At 40.4% G+C, this 19,788-nt stretch overlaps 1 protein-coding gene across 2 annotated transcripts in view; it reads right to left on the bottom strand.

The window, feature by feature from the left end:
- Window positions 1-19,788, bottom strand: part of ABCC4 (ATP binding cassette subfamily C member 4 (PEL blood group)) — a 280,167-nt gene that overhangs the window by 52,314 nt on the left and 208,065 nt on the right. For both annotated transcript variants that reach the window (XM_021667906.2, XM_064362233.1), the window contains 5 exons: window positions 11,464-11,614; window positions 6,595-6,714; window positions 5,383-5,493; window positions 4,377-4,477; window positions 2,848-3,039 (listed from right to left, as the gene is read on the bottom strand). In XM_021667906.2, coding sequence (XP_021523581.1) covers window positions 2,848-3,039; window positions 4,377-4,477; window positions 5,383-5,493; window positions 6,595-6,714; window positions 11,464-11,614 — 675 coding nt within the window. The remainder of the gene's footprint in view (window positions 1-2,847; window positions 3,040-4,376; window positions 4,478-5,382; window positions 5,494-6,594; window positions 6,715-11,463; window positions 11,615-19,788) is intronic.

Raw genomic sequence — 19,788 nt, 5'->3', positions numbered from 1 at the left:
GTGTCGCCTGGGTGGGGGTCTCTATGGCCAAGCTAGTCTTGGTACCCTCCTACATTTTAGATCTCAGGTAATCCTATCATGTAGTGGGGTGGGGTTTAAGATGAAACAATATCAGTGTGGAGATGTAGGTTGTTTTCTAACTTGCACAACAGAGATTTGTAGATAATTCATGTTTTGCAGTTTCAAGGGAAATTTACAACATGACCAAACTAACTGAATGATGATGACCATGGAGGACCTGATAAACACAGTGTCTGAGAGGAAGCAAACGTTCCCCTGGCGCCATCAGGAACAGAATCTGAAAAACCTTGCTTTCAGCAAGAGCTACAGCTGATGTTGTCTGCAGAGTGGTCTTCATCTTCTTCATACTCACAAGGACACAGGGTAGATAATGAGGAATCAGCTTTTGCTGGTTTCCTGGGTATCATCTGGCCATGAAGCTGCATATTTATTTTTCATGGCACAATGAAAAAATTATGACTATAGTCCATTAAACGGGTCTGTGGTGGGAAGAGCTGAAAAGAGCAGTTCTGAAAGTATCTAACACTGAGGCCCAGGGAATGGGTTGTTTGCAGGAGTTGTCATGTGTGTTTTGTTACTGATTTATTTGTATGTTCGTATCTCTCACTCTCACAGGCACCCACCATATGCCCTGCAGCATGCCATTTTCTAGGGGTGCAGAGGTGAATATAAAATGTTCCCTGACTTTAAGACTCAGGGTACTGTGAGATGCTGAACCAGAATTACACATCATGCTATTGTGCTAACTTCTTTAACAAAAAATTGTGGTAAGATACACAAAAGGCACTTAATGTACTTTTAAAATTGTGGTAAAATAACATAAAATTGATTATTGTAACCACTTTAAAATGTACAGTTCTATTGCATTAAATACATTCATGTTGTTGGGCAACCATCACCATCATCCACCTCGAAAACTCTGTTGTTCTTGTGAAACTGAAACTCTGTACCAATTAAACACTAATGCCCCCTCCCCCACCCCTGCCACCCACCATCCTACTTTCTGTCTCCATGGCTAACTCCTCCAGGTACCCACATGTAAGTGGAATCTTATAGCACCGTCCTTATGTGTCTGGCCTAGTTCACTCAGCATAATGTCCTCGGGGCTAATCCATGTCACACCATTTGTCAGAATTTCCTTCTATAATCCCAGGCGTGATATGGGAGGCTAAGGAGGGCAGATTATTTAACCTCAGAAGTTCAAGACCAGCCATGGCCAACATGGCAAAACCCAGTCTCTACTAAAAATAGAAAACTGAGTTGGGTGCAGTGGCACACACCTGTAATCCCAGCTACTTGGGAGGTTGAGGCAGGAGAATTGCTTGAACGTGGGAGGCGGAGGTTGCAGTGAGCCGAGAACATGACATTGCACTTTAGCCTGGGTGACAGAGCAAGACTCTGTCTCAGAACAAGAATCTGTAAGATGATGTGGAGAATACAGTTTCATAGAGGCAGAGACGTCTGAACTAACTGAAAAAGGGTGCACACTAGGAGCAAGGTGGACAGGTGCTTGGGGAGAAGGAGAGCACCCTGAGTACAGGGGCTGGGTGCCCATGTTGGGAGTTGTAACGAGAGGGGTGGGAAGGGGAAGAGATTCCTACTGTCTTGTTTGTTCTGGTTTAATTCTGTCAAGAGGCTGTCTTAGTCCTGGCCATGGGCCCTAGGCCACATGTGAAAAGGACATTACTGGTGGACTCAGATGCCTGTAGAAGCAGCTCACAAACCTCCACATAGCCTCCCAATCCCCTCCTTGCTTTCCTTTCAGTGACTTATGAGTGAGTCTCTGGTGCCTTTACTGCCTCCAGCTTGGGGCTCTGATTTCTGAGCACTGATGGGGTCATGGGATCTAGGTCTTCCCTGGGGGCTGAGAGCCACGCAGCTCCTGTCAGGATGGGCCTGGAGCTCATTAAGGTTGCAGCAGCAGTTCACCCAAGAGCTAGCCATGTAAGGATCAGATCTGTGATCAAACTGTTTGAGAAAGAAAGAGTTTGCAGTGAGAGAGAAGGGGAGGGAAAGCAAAGCATGGGTTAAAGGAAGGCAAGAAAGACTAAGGAAAGGGCCTGATATGGTTGGCTGTGTCCCCACCCAAATCTCATTTTAAATTCCCACATGTTGTGGGAGGGACCCGGTGGGAGGTAATTCAATCATGGGGGCAGGTCTTTCCTGTGCTGTTCTCGAGATAGTGAATAAGTATCATGAGATCCAATGATTTTACAAGGGGAAGTTTCCCTGTACAAGCTCTCTCTTTGCCTGCTGCCATCCATGTAAGATGTGACTTGCTCCTCCTTGCCTGCTGCCGTGATTGTGAGGTCTCCCGTTCCACGTGGAACTTTAAGTCCATTAAACCTCTCTTTCTTCTGTAAATTGCCCAGTCTCAGGTATACCTTTATCAGCAGCGTGAAAACAGACTTATACAGGGTCAAAGGATGAAGGAAGAGAAAGGCTGGAACAGAAGCTGCAGCAATGGAGAGGAAGAGAAGGACTTGAGAAATGCAACAAAGTAAAAATCGACAGAATTAGACATGGGAGTGTTGGTGACAAAAAGCCAGAGTTGACTTCCTAGAAAAATGCATGAGTAATTAGATGTCAAATAGAGTATCCTGGGTCACCTTAAGCTCCAGCCCTGAGGCCCTGAGACCCACCAACCACAATGAAACAGTTCACAGCATGAAGAAAGAATGTTGGTATCCACATTTCATGGTCAGTTTCCAAGATAGGTTAACCTATGTATCACTGATCCCCTTCATACATCTACAAGGAAGCCAACAAGCAGACGTAGCACCAAATCTTCTGAAATTTAGAAGAGGCAAGATGCTTGAAACCAACCTTTTCTCGTGATTTAATGAGTGCTGTCAGGTGCTTCAGTACCAGAGGCCCATCCAGACTGTACATGAAGTTAACGTTGTCAAAGATGATCACTCCTTCATGGGGCCAGGCTGGTGGTGGGCGTTTCTGGTATTCCCAAGGTGCTTCTTTTTCAAGGTCTGTATATTCAATCACCCTTTCTACTGAGATCATCTGAAAGAAATATGACATCCCCATGGGTTAGGAATGGAGGGTGTCATTTATGATGTTAAGAGACTGTCAATGAAATGTTCTTTTACACATGGTTGGTTAAGGAGAGAAGCAGGAGACCAATGAGGAAGGTGATGACTTACAAACTTGGTTCATGATTGTGTAACACCTTCACTTACAGCCACTTCCTTCAACATTAGGTTAAAATAATGAGAGAAATTAATGCTTAGATTTTATTTACCCACTTTTCACATCTGTATTAAAGGCAAAAAAAATTTGTAAAGGAAAAGAATACTTACATCTACCAATCAAGAATCTTTTGCTGACCAGGCACGGTGGTTCATGCCTGTAATCCCAACATTCTGTGAGGCCGAGGTGGGTGGATCACCAAAGGTCAGGAGTTTGAGACCAGCCTGGCCAACATGGTGAAACTCCATTTCTACTAAAAATACAAAAATTAGCCAGGTGTGGTGGTGGGTGTCTGTAATCCCAGCTACTTGGGAGGCTGAGGCAGGAGAATCACTTAAACCTGACAGGTAGAGGTTGCAGTGAGCCAAGATCACGCCATTGCACTCCAGCCTGGGTGACAAGAGTGAAACTCTGTCCCCTGCAGCAAGAAAAAAAAAACCTTTTGCTATAGAAGGGTTACCTGATATAGATTCATTAAATTGGATGATCATGAAACCTCACTATAATAATTACTCAAATTTTACTCTATGAGAATAATGGAAAGATTTTATGTTCATTGCTTTTCTCCTTTTAGGAGAAGATACAATTATTTAAAACACTGATTAAAGCATCCTATACCACCATAAACTAATACCCTTTGACTAGCACATTCCAAGAGGGTACTTGCTGTACCAAGAAGGCACACCAGCAAACCCACGGCCTTCCTTCTTTCTGTTAATCACATAAGAGAATAAAGCTAAAACTGGGAGAGGAGGACCTATTAATTAAACATAAACGACCTCAAAATATTGCAATCTTCTTTTACCAGGAAAGAAAAATTACCCATTAAGAAACAAAAATAAACAGGCTTCTAAGAAATTAGCGTATATCCTCTCCAGAATTTCAGAACCTCCCTCCTACAGAGACATTTATTACATCTGAAAAAGCTTGTGATGAATATAAAACCTGCTGACATAGCAACCATAAGACTCAGAAAAAAGATGTATATATTTTATTTTACATTAACATTAAACAGATGGAGGAAGGATCTTAAAAACCTCTGTTAGCAAAGATGTAAAAATAACAGTTTAATATTTCACATAAGAATGGCTTTTATGCCATTTAATGGCAAGGAGACTTGAAAAGGCAGAGAATGTGAAGATAAACATTACCATATTCTCAACTTCGGCACTTTGTCGAACACACCACTGAAACATCCCCATGAGCGTGAGGGCATAGGACAGCGCCAAGCCAACCTGCCCGGCATCCAGAGCTATGTCAGGAGGAAGAAGAGAATAAAGTCAATCTCACTTGAAACTTAAGCCTGGCTCCTTCTGCCACTTACCAGTAATGTCAAAACAATTTGCACATAATGACATTAATAGCTACAATTTTACCATTTGTTGCTTGAGATCAAGATACAACGGGGAAAACAACACTGTATATTCATACAGTTTATTAGATGATTTTATGAATTTCAACAGGATTGACATACATTTGCTTCACAGTATTCTAGATGCAAGAAATAATGTCATTATTCAGACATTCATTATTATGGGTTCAGAGTCCATTACGTTATTCCACATTCTACGTGCAATTCGACCACAGCTGGAAACCACTAAAAACAAAGCTATAGGTTGTAAGTGTCAATGCTTTTGAGACTAAAATACTACTCTCCTTGTTCCATTAAGTACTGTCATGCACGTTGTTACTGGGATGGTGAACTCATGCTATGCTTGTCTGGTACCCATGTGGCAGTGAAGATGATATTCTTTCCTGCTGAGAATTTTTTTCAACTTCATGCACCAGGCAACTACAACCAATAGTTACAAGTAGTCGGAGAGCTAACACCCTAAGCGGGATAAAATGCTTCAGAATAAATTGGTTTTCTCTTCACAACTACCAGACACTAACAGAAATGTTTAGAATGTCAATTGTACATACCTCAACCCATTCAAAGAAATATAAAAAAAACCCATCAAGACCCAAATGACTCCCTTAAATGAGTCACACTGCTGAATCCTATCCAACCTGACACCCCGTAAATGATTTAATCCACTTCATTAGGACCAAACAGTATGTAGGATTAGACAAGGTGGCAAGAGTTTAATTTAATTACTGTAAACACAGCTATAGATTGTAATCATACCATTCATAGTTATTCACATCTGTACTTACTTTTTGCCAGAATCAGGGACCCAAAGGCAACGACGATGACAAACATGGCACAGATGGCATCCAGACGGACGGCAAACCAGCGGGATGTTGTCAAAAACAAGAACCAAGCCTCTGAATTTGAGAACGGTAATAAGCATGATAAATAAGTAGAGGAACCGAATTAACTGCATTGAACGTGAGTGTGTGTTCTGCTTAGTTGAGCTACAGATTTTTACGTGGAGTAGGACAGCAAAGCTGCACACCCAAGGAACCTATAGATTCCAGAAAGCTAAGTGATACAGGCAATATATGATACACATACAAAATAGTCCAGTGGCTTTGAGTGAAGGTGCATGTGAATATGAAACCCAGAAATATGAACCTAATAAAGAACTGAGAAAAACAGTCTCCTAAGGGCATCTCCTGCAGTGCTGAGAGGTACATATGTGAAGGGCATCTCATGGGAAGTCCACCCATACACATGGTTGATTGTTACAGTTCTCCAATAGCAGAGTGTCGCTCCCAATTCACTTCACCTTCCATACTTACCAGAAGGGCCATACGCACTAGCTATTGCTTAGGGGCTCTATCAAAATGACCTCACTACCAGGATTTGCATGTGCTTTTTGGTTTGTTTGTTACTTCTTTTTTCCGTTTTGCATGTGGTTTTTAGAGTGCCATTTCATCAGCAAGATGAAATAAAGCTTGGAATAATGGACCAGAATTTTGTAGGTTTGGTGGAAATTCTGAAATTTCCAAATCGAAAAAACTTTCACTGATTTTTCAGCAAACTATAGCATGTGAACCAGCACCTATTTTTGTAAATAAAGTTTTATTGAAACACCGTCACAGCTATTTGCCAACGTACTAATGTCTGCTTTTGTGCTACAACACAAAGGTGATTAATCTCAACAGAGACAATAGTGGCACACAATGCCTAAAAGATTTACTAGGCAGCCTTTTGCAGAAAACGTTTGCTGACACAGTCACAGGCCATGCATGGTGAGAGAAGGACCCTGCAAGGCAGTCGCGGGGTACAAAGAAGGGACGTGCAGAGGGGATTCCGAGAGGAGTCCAAGACCAGAAGAAGGGGATAGAGGAGAGGAAGATGTGCAAAAAGCAGGAAGTGGGGCTGGGCTCTGAGGTGCCAGCCAACAAGCTCATCCGCACAAGAAGGTTAAGCCAGAGAAATCAGATCCTGTCCTTTGAAACCATTTCCTGAAATGGACAGACCTGAATGTAAATCCTGGTGTGCATCAAACAGTTCCTGACACCTCTCTTCTGCTTTGTATGCCCGAATGGTCCAGAGCCCCTGGAGAGAAGATGATAAGTGGGAAAACACTGGACTCCGAGCTGGGGAAACAGAGACAGAGAAAACACTCAGTGAGGCTGGATGCAGGGAAACCAGCGGCCTCCCAAGCTGCATCATCACGCATCCACCAAACAGCACACGCAGGCTTCCTAGGAGGCTTCGTGATTCAAGGAGAAATAAATGCTCCCAACAGCCTGAGAAGACCTTGACACTGCAATCTCAACCTCCTGCTCAAACCACACCTCACAAAAGGGGCCTGGAAATGAATGTCTTATCTTTGACCATATTCAAATCTAGTTATAATTCTTTCCTTCCTAATTCAGCCTTCCAGGTCCTCCTCCTCTCCATATTCTTCCCTGACATCTCTTTGGGCAGAAATGATATTTCTCTGATTTTTGAGCCAGTAGCATTTTTAAAAACAATTGTCGAGAGATCTCACCACACTGAATTACAATTAGTTATCTATGTGTCTGTCCCCACCTTAAATTGTTATAATTTCTCAAGGGCCGGCTATAGCCATTGCATCCTGATAACTGGACAGTACCTGGCACAGGACAGGTACTCAAGAAGTAAGCTAAACACACTGTCACTTCCCTGCATCCTGGGGAATCTTCTGTGCCCACTCATGCTAGAAGAGTCCTTTATGATCTCCACGGAACTGGGTGCTTCAGTGCCCTTGTGCCATGCCCAAGGAACCTGCCCAGCCAAGATGTCTCTGAATGGTCTTAACACTGGCTCCAGGAACCTGATGGATGTTTTTATGACTGCCCCGTTGAAAACTCATCCCGATCTCTGGAGGTCTCTATGGCATGTGCCATTGCCTTTTTCAGAATCTGTTGTGGTCTCAGTGGGTTCATCATCTCTACAAAATTTTAAGAGGTGAATACTCTTTTGTGTGACTTCTTTTTTCTTTGGGAACTAGATATCCCATGAGGGTCACCGATCAGCTACTCCTCCTTGGGCCACTGTGTTTTTGTGTGGTGGTGGTGTTTTTTTTTTTTTTTTTTTAACACAAAGTTTGGCGCTTTGTCCTAGGCTGGAGGTAAAGTGGTGCGATCTCAGCTTACTGCAATCTCCACCCCCCTGCCGCCCCCAGGTTCAAACAATTCTCCTGCCTCAGCCTCCCAAGTAGCTAGGATTATAGGAACCCACCACCATGCTTGGATGATTTTTGTATTTTTAGTAGAGATGGGGTTTCACCATCTTGGCCAGGCTAGTCTTGAACTCCTGACCTCAGTTGATCTGCCCGCCTCGGCCTCCCAAAGTGCTAGGATTACAGGCGTGAGCCACTGCAACTGGCTTTTTGGTTTCTTTTGAGATAGGATTTCTTGCTGCAGGGTACTGATGCTGTGTGGGAACTTCTGAGGGTTACTATATTTAATTATCAAGGCTCTAGTGCCTCTGGTAGTCCCCGTATGTTCAAGGTTCTAGTGTCCCTTCCAAGCAGTCTCAAGCAAGCCTCATAAGAACCCAACAGGGAAAGTATTATATCCTTGATAGAGGGAAAAACAGAACTGAGGCATTAAGAACACTGTCCAAGGTTGGGCGTGGTGGCTCACATCTGTAATCCCAGTACTTTGGGAGGCTGAGGCAGGCGGATCATCTGAGGTCAGGAGTTCAAGACCAGCCTGACCAATATGGTGAAACGCTGTCTCTGCTAAAAATACAAAAATTAGCCAGGTATAGTGGCATGTGCCTGCAGTTCCAGCTACTCAAGAGACTGAGACAAGAGAATTGCTTGAACCCAGGAGGCAGAGACTGCAGTGAGCCAAGACCATGCCACTGCACTCCGGCCTAGTTGACAGAGTGAGACTCTGTCTCAAAAAACAAACAAACAAACAAACAAACAAACAAACAAACAAAAACACTGCCCAAGATTAAGTAAACTAAGCCATGCAAGCATGCAAATGGTAGACCTGGGCATCAGGCTCATATCTGTTTTATTTCCAAGGCTGTGCTTTTAATCTGAGCCACAGGTCTCAGAGAAAGAATAATCAGAGTTAAACATTCTCATGCATCCTGAAGGCATTTTTCTTCAGACTTTGTAGCCCACAATTGAAAAATCCCCAAATCTTACTTGGCTAATATCCAATAGCCTTCCCTATTCCTGTGGCACTTATTGATCGCCTTGCATTGAACAAAGCCCCTGGGAATCTAGGGTGAGCAAACTCAAGGATCTCACGATCTAAAATCATGGGGCACATGGGTTCACACTCAGGGCAGACATTGCTAGTGGATCACAGTATCTTTACAGACAGAAATTGGATATGGCTTCACATTCCTGGCATTGCCAAATAAGTGGAGGTGGCTAGAGAAATGCAACCAAATGCCATTCTGGTTTTTATGCACTTCTCTATGACTGACTGTTGCTATGGTCACTTTTGTAAAAATAAAAAATCATTATGATCAACTGCAGATTTGTTATTAAGATTCCTTAAATGCCAACTATGGTTCCAGAGGTGGTGAGGCAGTCCAACTCAGGCTTTGGAAATCCTTGAGGGCACAAGATGAAGCTGGGTATGACTCCCTGCCACGGCAATCAGGCATCCTGCTTTTAGCCAGTGACTCCAGCAGTGGTCTCAAAAAACACGACCCACTGCTGCTTAGAAGAAAACAGTGGAATTGTGATTTATGGCAGAGACCCACCACCCCAGGTGGATAACAATAAACAGTTCCAAACAACTGGTCACCACAGTTGGTGATCTGAGGGCATGGAGAAAGGAACATGCATATTTAACTCACTGTCACAGCCAACCAGGGTGCAGGGACACCTAAATATGCCTCAGGGGCCATGATGAAGTTGTCCGAATTTGCCCATGAAAATGTTTTCAAGCTTTAGTGTACATGCTGAAATTCAAGAGAGAAAATCCTACACTGCTTCCAAAAAAGCCTTCCTAAGTCCCCTTTTCTCCACATCCATGTGGATCGGATGTGGCCCTTGACACAGACAGACATCTATGTCAAGATGTTCCTTCTGGAACAGATGCTTCCTTCAACATACCACAGACTCCCTGAAGATAAGACTGTCATATAACTTCATTTCATGAGCAGGCCCAAACCATAAAATGCCTGCACAGCCTTGCTGTCCACACATAACACTAGCTAGGGCCAGTGATCTTCACAAGGAAGGTCTCCCAGCAACACTAGCATTTATACTCTGCCTTCCCTAGCAAGTCCTATGGGCCAAGTGTTACTCACATGTGGACTCCACTGCTCAGCCCGCTCCACTGAACACCTCTTAAGATGAGACCTCATGGTAGTTTAGCTGGTTTTCTTGATGACTGAAAAGTTTTTCTACAACTTTTATGGACTGTCACCCACTCTATGCAGACACTTAGGATAAATGCCTCTTAAGAATTCACTGTTTGTCACGTGCAGTGGCACATGCCTGTAATTCTAGCACCTTGGGAGGCTGAGGCAGGCGGATCAGTTGAGGTCAGGGGTTCAAGACCAGCCTGGCCAACATGGTGAAACCCCATCTCTACTAATAATACAAAAATAGCTGGGTACAGTGGTGTATATCTGTAATCTCAGTCACTCAGGAGGCTGAGGCATGAGAATCGCTTGAACCCGGTAGGCAGAGGCTGCAGAGACCAAGATCGTGATATTGCACTCCAACCTGGGTGACAGCGAGACTCCATTTCAAAAAAAACAAAAAACAAAAAATACAAGAGTTCACTGTTAAAAGAGAAACATATATATGTCACAACAAAAAACTGCTTTGTCCTGATAAACTTCTATTTCCCACAGTAGATACTGAAATGATGGGACTCAATGTTTCTCTTCTAGGTGTGGCTTCCAGAGAGCGGAGTTGACATTTATTTGCAGTTAATATCCACAGTGGAGCTTTTCTGATACAAATATCTTCTTTCTTTACATTTTGGCTATCATCCTTATACCTTTTATTAAAAAGTAGAGCAATTCTACTCTCCTTATGAGTTTTTGTTTTAACAATGATGAAATATGTTAATTTGTGCATGCATAATGAGATGAATTTCATTTCTGCAATTACTTGAGGAATAGAGTGATTAATCATAAAATGTCTTCCCCATGATTCCAAAACTAGGAAGTTGAATAGAGCAACAGTCTATATGTTTCCTAAACTGATAGCTCTCCTTGTGATCTAAGGGGATTATTTTCAGTGTCCATCTATATATGAACAGCCTTGGGGGGAACAGTCTGAACACTGTGACATTAGTACAGGTACTGCCGGTAACAAAGGGAAAACTGAAAATAACAATGCTTATCTTTTCAAAACGTTTACATCTGCAACTTAATAGCCATTTTGTGAGTTTGCAAAAGTCATAAATTTACCAAATATATTGCTTCTGATACCTCTTTTCCTTTCTCCAAACTCATTTCCTTGTCATTTTTAGCATCTTCAGGGAAAGAAAAATACCTTAATTATTTTCCTTCTATATTAGTTACACCATGATCAAATTTTTATATCTAAGAAAAATGTTTAATTAAGTGTTGGCTTTGTGCAAGGAAGTAGCTCATAAACAAGAACAAATAGTCCCTGCCTTCATGGTGCTGACATTCCTGTAGAATATTATTCCCGATATGTCCTTCACTCCTTCCTTGTTCCAGATTGCGAAGTTGCATGTTGCATGCTATCAATTCCACACACTCTAAGGTACACAATGATTCATGATGGCCAATACATTCGTTACCTGATCTTAGAGAAATTCTGGAAGACAGAGTTTGCCAAATTTCAGGGGGTCTCCATAATCATGGCATAAATGGAAGCTAGCTAGCTTGTCTATACCAACCCGAGTTTCCACACTCACTTGTAGATTCCAGGCGCTTCACATCTCTTGACGTTTCCAAAAAATATCGCCGAAGAAAAATGAAAACAATTCCAAGGGGAACCAAGGGTATCGCGATCCAAGGAATCACTGCCACAGCCACAGAGACCACACCAACCACTTGTAGCAACGTCTGAAACAGCAGAAGTAGATGCAGGTTTTCCTTACCAAGTATTCTTTTCAAAAATACTTTCATGAGTTATTGTTAGGATTACACTCCTTTCCTCGAAAGACTTTTGCAGTACCAGGGACTGCTTTTCCATCCAAAGGAATAACAAAAGTATAGGTGGTCCTGATGCTATCTATTACATGCCTGCCATGTGCCAAACACTCTGATATGTACCTGCCATTAGTTCCTTTTTTCTTTTTCTTTTTTTTTTTGAGACAGAGTCTTGCTCTGTTGCCCAGGCTGGAGTGCAGTGGTGCCATCTCCTCTCACTGCAGCCTCCCGCTCCTGTGTTCAAGTGATTCTCCTGCCTCAGTTTCCTGAGTAGCCAGGACTACAGGTGCGTGCCACCATGCCCGACTAACTTTTTGTATTTTTAGTAGAGATGGGGTTTCACCATATTGGCCAGGCTGGTCTCGAACTCCTGATCTCAAGTGATCTGCCCACCCTGGGAATACAGGTGTGAGCCACCACACCAGGCCCCCGTTAGTTCTTTTGACATACTCAGCAGCCCCATGAATCAGGCATTATTACTTTCCCTACTTAATGGATGAGAAAACTGAGATTCAGAGTAGGACTTGAATCCCAAACTATCATGAGTCCGTTGATGTTATCAGGGCAATGAGCAAGCAGACATCATAGACAAGGAACCCAGAAGCCTCAGCTATGCACGGGATAAGGAAGTGACTAACTGCAAGTTCAGTGCTTAGAAAAAAAGGAAATAATTTAAATCTTCACCTTTAGAAGTAGGGAGTCATCTCTCTTGGTATCTATCCTTTGTGTATCTGGCTGTATAGTAAATACACATGTATCATCTCAAATCTCACAATGTATCTATGAGGTAGTATTACTGTACCATTTTACAGATGGCGACACTGAGGCACAGGGAGAAACAAGTAACTTGATCAAAAACACACAGCACCAGTCACAGAGCCAGGGAGCATGCATCGTCAGCCCCTACATTTAAGCTTGTCCCCAGCATATGGTCAATGTTTTATTGCTCAGGACAAAATACTTAAATTTGTCTTTAATTTTTCCTCTAAACACACTTATGTAAGAAATTAGAGTTCATTAACATGCTCAGTAAAGAATAGATAAAAGAAATGTAATACAATTTTTACATGTTTTAAGAAACCTGAGATTTTTTTCTTATTACAATATATTGAATTTTTTATTGTCAGAAATGTTTGGCTTCTATTTCTCTTATGTTTAGTAGCATTGAGGAAGAGTTTTGATAACAAGAAAACAACTTACAATGTCTAACAGGGTTTTGTGTGTTTTTTAGCTTTAATACTTGGATGTACATTAAATTTTCCACCATTAGGAGAAATACTTCAAATGTCTGTTTCAGAGGCACATGACGATAACAACAGCAAATGACATTTATGAGCTGTTTCTGGATGCAAGGTTCTGTGCTAATGGATCTGTGAATGTTCACTTACTCATCACTTTACCCAGCAAGGTGATTTTATCTTTGGAAATTACCTTGGTCTAAAAGGTAAAAAACAAAAAGAAAAGCAAGAAGCATAGAAACCCAAGGCATTGGATGATGCTCATTTAAGTATTCATCTTTATTAGGAAACGGGTAATAGCACGGTCTGTGGCTTCAGGAAATATGAGTGCAAGTGGAGTGAGTGCCCGCCTACTCTGAAAGCACAATGCTTGCTTCTTGGGAAGGATCAAACAGTGGGGGTGTGCAGATTCACACTAAACATGGTCTGAGGCCTCCAAAGTTCATAGTCTTACATAAAAGTACATGACTTCAGCAGAAAGTACAGAGTGCTATAGAAATATAAGGAGGGGCCGGGTGCAGCGGCTCAAGCCTATAACCTCAGCATTCTGGGAGGCCGAGCCAGGTGCTGGAAACATACAAAAAAAATTAGCTGGTTGTGGTGATACACACTTGTAATCCCAGCTATGTGGGAGGCTGAGGCAGGAGAACTGCTTGAACCTGGGAGGTGGAGGCTGCAGTGAGCTAAGATGGTGCCACTGCACTCCAGTCTGGGCGAGTGAGACTCTGTCTCAAAAAAACAAACAAAAAAAAGATAGAAAGAAAGAAATATAAGGAGGAATACATGTATACTTTGTAGAGATTTTTAAGATTTATGACTGATTTTCACAGGCGTGTTTAACAGACAACCAGAAAGTACAGCATGAACAGTCACCTGCAGGTCGCAATCACAGTTTAATTGCTGCGGGAACACAGGCAGTTGTGTGTGTGTCTTCTCAGCACCATCACACCTGCATCTCGACCTGCCAGCCCAGCATCTGGCTCACTAGGCCACTCACAAGTTTCTGTATCAAGCTGACAACCAAAACAAGGTACAATTGCCCTGCCTCCCAAAAACCAAGAAGAGGCAACATTTCATGAGGCTTGCTTATATCCAAATTTCTATACTTATGTATTTCACATCCATTATCTAACTTCACTCTCATATCAAATCTAAATAGAAGAGATTATCATCTCCATTTACACAGGAGGAAACTGAGTCTCAGAGAGATTCAGTAACTTCCTCAAGGTCAGAAAATTCAGTCACACTGACCTCATGCCTGTTCTCTTAATCACTGCATGATACTATATCCTACATACATGATTCATATGTTTTTTAAAATGTCATAGCTAAATATACCTGTATTTTTTATATTTTTGTTTTCTGTATTTTCTAGTTGTATAGGTTTTTTTGTGTGTGTGGTTGTATCTGGTCTCTCAATGAGGTAACCAATCCCAGGCTCCCAGCTAATTAGGAAATAACAGACTTCTCAGCTTACAAAGAAAAGCTGATCTTTAAAAAGTCTTAAAATATTTGCTAATACAACATGATAACACATATTGATGTAAGAATTATTGTTTACATTTAAAAGTCTCATAAAAAGATGAGTTCTAGACCTAGAAAACAAAATGACTTAAGAAAAAAAGAACCACATTTTGATAAATAAATAAAACCTCAGGACACAAAACGAGTGTTGAATACATTTCATATTCAGTATCTATATTTGAGTGGTAGTGAAAAATACAAAATTTCCCCAGGCAGACTCTTCTAGAATTAATTTTGTATCCGAATATTACAGAATGGAACATATTCTTTTAACAAGCATAATTTTAACTACAATGCCTGTTTGGCATTTAACCACCAAATTGCTTTGAGTCCTGGAGAAATTTTTAGGTATCTATCCACTATTTACTTTAAACTTCATTCTGTGGGATTCAGTTCCTGCTAGTCTTTGTGAAGCTTGTGCCAACGAACATGTTTTATATAAACAACAGTAAAAATGTATTCCTATTTTATGCAAATAAATATGCCATCCATACTTCTGGCTCATTCTATTCCTTATTTGAACTCTCCCTCTCTCTCTCATCCTTCTATTAGGTACAAGATGAAATACGTATTTAATCATGAGGCCACTTAATCAGTAGATGGTACTTTCATGATTTGTTTATGGTATTAAAACATAAAGTCAGGATCACTAAAATTGCTAATACCTTATAGAAACTGGAAAGCTTTTAATTCTGCTGTTAGTCACTTAAGAATTGTGTTCCAAGTTGTGATAAGTACAAATTGTCCAGATTGCCTTAAACGATTACTGACTTTGCAGAAGACAAAACTTAGGTGCAATAAACAAAGCAGGGTTCACTTCTTGGTGAGAAAGTATGGCAAGATTTTCTTCTGATTTAGAGAGAAAAAAATTGCCAGCTAGTTTTTGATCAGTAAGGTGTTTACTGACATGGTGGTGGAAGAAATTCTTCTACTTATTTTATTTTGGGAACTGCTCAATGAAATGACTAACATAACAGGTTGTGCTCCTGGCTAACACAGGATATCTTGTGGAGCCACTAAAATTACGAACAAGGTATACAAACCTACAAAAATATAAAGAAATAAAAATGCAATTCTGTCAAATCATTATCATTACCTTCCATTACAGGATGAATAGAAGTAAAAGGGACAATATGAAAGACACTTAAATGTAAGCTTCTAAGCCCAAATACTGACAGCATCAGCACTAAGTCAGCAGATGTAAATCACGTGCCACTGTGGCACCTTGCCTGCCTCAGGGAGTTCAGAGGTCAACTCTGGTTCCCAGCTCTCACCTTGGGAGATCTCTACTTTATCACCTGTTTCTTTTGACCTCATCTAATCCAGTGAATGTCTTTAAATCAAAACTTTATAGAGTGTTGGTATGTCTTCCGTGTATGACAAGATCTAAACAAACATTCTCTAAGCTTTTCTAAACTTGTCCTTCCCTTGGGATACACTAATCACTCCTTTCATCCCTCATATGGCTGATCTGGTCTTTTCACATCCAGTGCTTGTAACTATGTCAGACTTTGGTTAGTGCTTAATCCTGAGTCACAGCTAACTCCAATGAAGAGTGAACAGTGAAAGGCATTAGAGCAATGTGGTGCACCTCTTCCTTCCTTTGTGGTCAGCATATCTCATTGATCGACGGTTTCCTTTGTACACTATGTAATGGTAAAAGGCCTTGCCCAAAAAGAAAATATCACAATCCTAAACATATATGCATCTAACACTAGAGCTCTCAAATTTAGAAAACAATTACTAATAGAATTAAGAAATGAGATAGACAGCAACAAATAACAGTGGGGGACGTCAATACCTCACTGACAGCACTAGACAGATCATCAAGACAGAAAGTCAACAAAGAAACAATGGATTTAAACTATACCTTCGAACAAAGGGACTTAACAGACATAAACAGGACATTTCATCCAACAACTTCAGAACGCACATTCTATTTGACAGCACATGGAACTCTCTCCAGGATAGACCAAATGATTTAACTCTAAAAGGAATCTTCAAAACCATGCAAATACACAAAAATTAAATAACCTCCTGAATGACAATTGGGTCAAAAATGAAATCAAGATGGAAATTAAAAAATTCTTTGAACTGAATGACAATAATGGTACAACCTATCAAAATCTCTGGGATACAGCAAAGGCAGTGATAAGAGGAAAGTTCATAGCCCTAAACACCTACATCAAAAAGTCTGAAAGAGCACAGACTGCCATTCTGAGGTCACACCTCGAGGAACTAGAGAAATAAGAACAAACTAAACCCAAACCAGCAGAAGAAAGGACATAACCAAGATCTGAGCCGAACTCAATGAAATGAAACAACAACAACAAAAAACACAAAAGGTAAATAAAACACAAAGCTGACTTTTTGAAAAGGTAAACAAAATTGATAGACCATTAGCAAGATTAACCAAGAGAAGAAGAGAGAAAATTCACTCACTAAGAAATGCAACAGGAGATATTACAACTGATAACACTGAAATATAAAAGATCTATGAACATCTTTATGCACATAAACTAGAAAACCTAGAAAAGACGGATATAATTCCTGGAAAAATGCAACCCTCCTAGCTTAGGTCACGAAGAATTAGATACCCTGAACAGACAATAATAAGCAGTGAGACTGAAATGGTAATTTTAAAATTACCAACCAAAAAATGTTCGGGACCAGATGGATTCACAGCAGAATTCTACCAGACATTCAAAGAAGAGTTGGTACCAATCCTTTTGATACTATTCCACAAGATAAAGAAAGAAGGAACACTCCTTTATTCATTCTATGAAGCCAGCATCACCGTAATACCAAAACGAGGAAAGGCCATAACCAAAAAAGAACATTAAAGACCGATATACTTGATGAACTTACATGCTACAATCCTTAAGAAAATACTAGTTAACCGAATCCAATAATATATCAAAAAGATAACCCACTATGATAAAGCATGCTTCATACCAGAGATACAGGGATGGTTTAACATATGCCAAGTCAATAAATATGATACACCACATAAATAGAATTAAAAACAAAAATCACATGATAATCTCAATAGATGCAGAAAAAGCATTCAACAAAATCCAGCATCGCTTTATGATTAAAACTCTCAGCGAAACTGGCATACAAGGGACATATCTCAATGTACTAAAGCCATCTATGACAAACCCACAGCCAACATAATACTGAATGAGGAAAAGTTTAAAGCATTTCCTCTGAGAACTGGATCTAGACAAGGATGCCCACTCTTACCACTCCTCTTCAACATAGTACTAGAAGTTCTGGCCAGATCAGACAAGAGAAATAAATAAAGGCATCCAAATCAGTAATGAGGAAGTCAAACTATCACTGTTTGTTGATGATACGCTCATTTACCTTGAAAACCCTAAAGACTCTTCTAGAAAGCTCCTAGAACTGATAAAAAAAAATCAGTTTCCAGATACAAGATTAATGTACACAAATCAGTAGCTCTTCTATACACCAATAGCAACCAAGTAGAGAATCAAATCAAGAACTCAACCCCCTTTATAATAGCTGCAAAAAATAAAATAAAATAAAATAAACTACTAAGGAATATACCTAACCAAGGAAAATCAAAAGACCTCTACAAGGAAACTACAAAACACTGCTGGAAGAAATCATAGACGACACAAACAAATGGAAATACATCTCATTCTCATGGATGGATAGAATCAATATTGTGAAAATGACCATACTGCCAAAAGCAATCTACAAATTCAATGCAATCCTCATCAAAATACCACCATAATTCTGCACAGAATTAGAAAAAAGCAATTCTAAAATTCATATGGAACAAAAAGAGCCCACATAGCCAAAGCAACACTAAGCAAAAAGAACAAATCTGGAGGCATCACACTACCCGATTTCAAACTATACTATTAGGCCACAGTCACCAAAACCACATGGTACTGGTATAAAAATAGGAACTTTCAACTTTTTATACCATGGTTTTGGTATAAAAATAGACACTTTCAATGTTTCCCCATTTAGTATTACGTTGGCTGTGAGTTTGTCATAGATGGCTTTTAGTACGTTGAGATCTGTCCCTTGTATGCTGATTTTGCTGAAAGTTTTAATAATAAAGGGATGCTGAATTTCGTCAAATGCTTTTTCTGCATCTATTGAGATAATAATGTGATTTTTATTTTTAATTTTAGGCCAATGGAACAGAATAGAATACTCAGAAATAAACCCAAATACGTAGAACCAACTTATCTTCGACAAAGCAAACAAAATCATAAAGTAGGGAAAAGACACACTTTTCAACAAATGGTGCTGGGATAACTGGTGAGCCACATGTAGGAGAATGAAACTGGATCCTCATCTCTCACTTTATACAAAAATCAACTCAAGATGGAACAGGAACTTAAATCTAAGACCTGGACACTATAAAAATTCTAGAAGATAACATTGGAAAAACCCTTCTAGACATTGGCTTAGGCAAGGATTTCATGACTAAGAACCCAAAAGCAAATGCAACAAAAACAAAGATAAATAGTTCTGACTTAATTAAACTAAAGAGTTTTTGCACCACAAAAGGAACATTCAGCAGAGTAAAGAGACAACATAGTGGGAGAAAATCTTCATAATCTATATACATTTGACAAAGGAGTAATATCCAGAATCTACAATGAACTTCAGCAAATCAGTAACAAACAAATAATCCCATCAAAAAGGGGGCTAAGGACATGAATAGAAACCTCTCAAAAGAAGATATACAAATGGCCAACAAACATATGAAAAAATGCTCAACATCACTAATGATCAGGGCAATGCAAATCAAAACCACAATGCGATACCACCTCACTCCTGTAAGAATGGCCATAATCAAAAAATCAAAAACAGTAGATGTTGGCGTGAATGCATTCATCAGGTAACACTTCTACACTGCTGGTGGGAATGTAAACTAGTACAGCTGCTATGGAAAACAGTGTGGAGATTCCTTAAAGAACTAAAAGTAGAACTACCATTTGATTCAGCAATCCCATGACTGGGTATCTACCCAGAGGAAAAGCAGTCATTATTTGAAAAAGATACTTGCACACACATATTTATAGCAGCACAATTCACAACTGCAAAATCATGGAACTAACTCAAATGCCCATCAATGAGTGGATAAAGAAACTGTGGCGTGTGTGTGTGTGTGTGTGTGTGATGGAATACTACTCAGCCATAAGAAGAAATGAATTAACAGCAATTACAGCGACCTGGATGACACTGGAGACTATTATTCTAAGTGAAGTAACTCAGGAAAACCAAACATCGTATGTTCTTACTGATATGTGGGAGCTAAGCTGTGAAGACGCAAAG

Source organism: Aotus nancymaae, unplaced genomic scaffold, assembly GCF_030222135.1.
Source record: "Aotus nancymaae isolate 86718 unplaced genomic scaffold, 86718_ANA_hifiasm-v0.15.2.pri h1tg000048l, whole genome shotgun sequence".
NCBI lineage: Eukaryota > Metazoa > Chordata > Mammalia > Primates > Aotidae > Aotus > Aotus nancymaae.
Note: the sequence above shows the minus strand (reverse complement) of the source record. Positions and strands in the feature narration are given on the sequence as shown.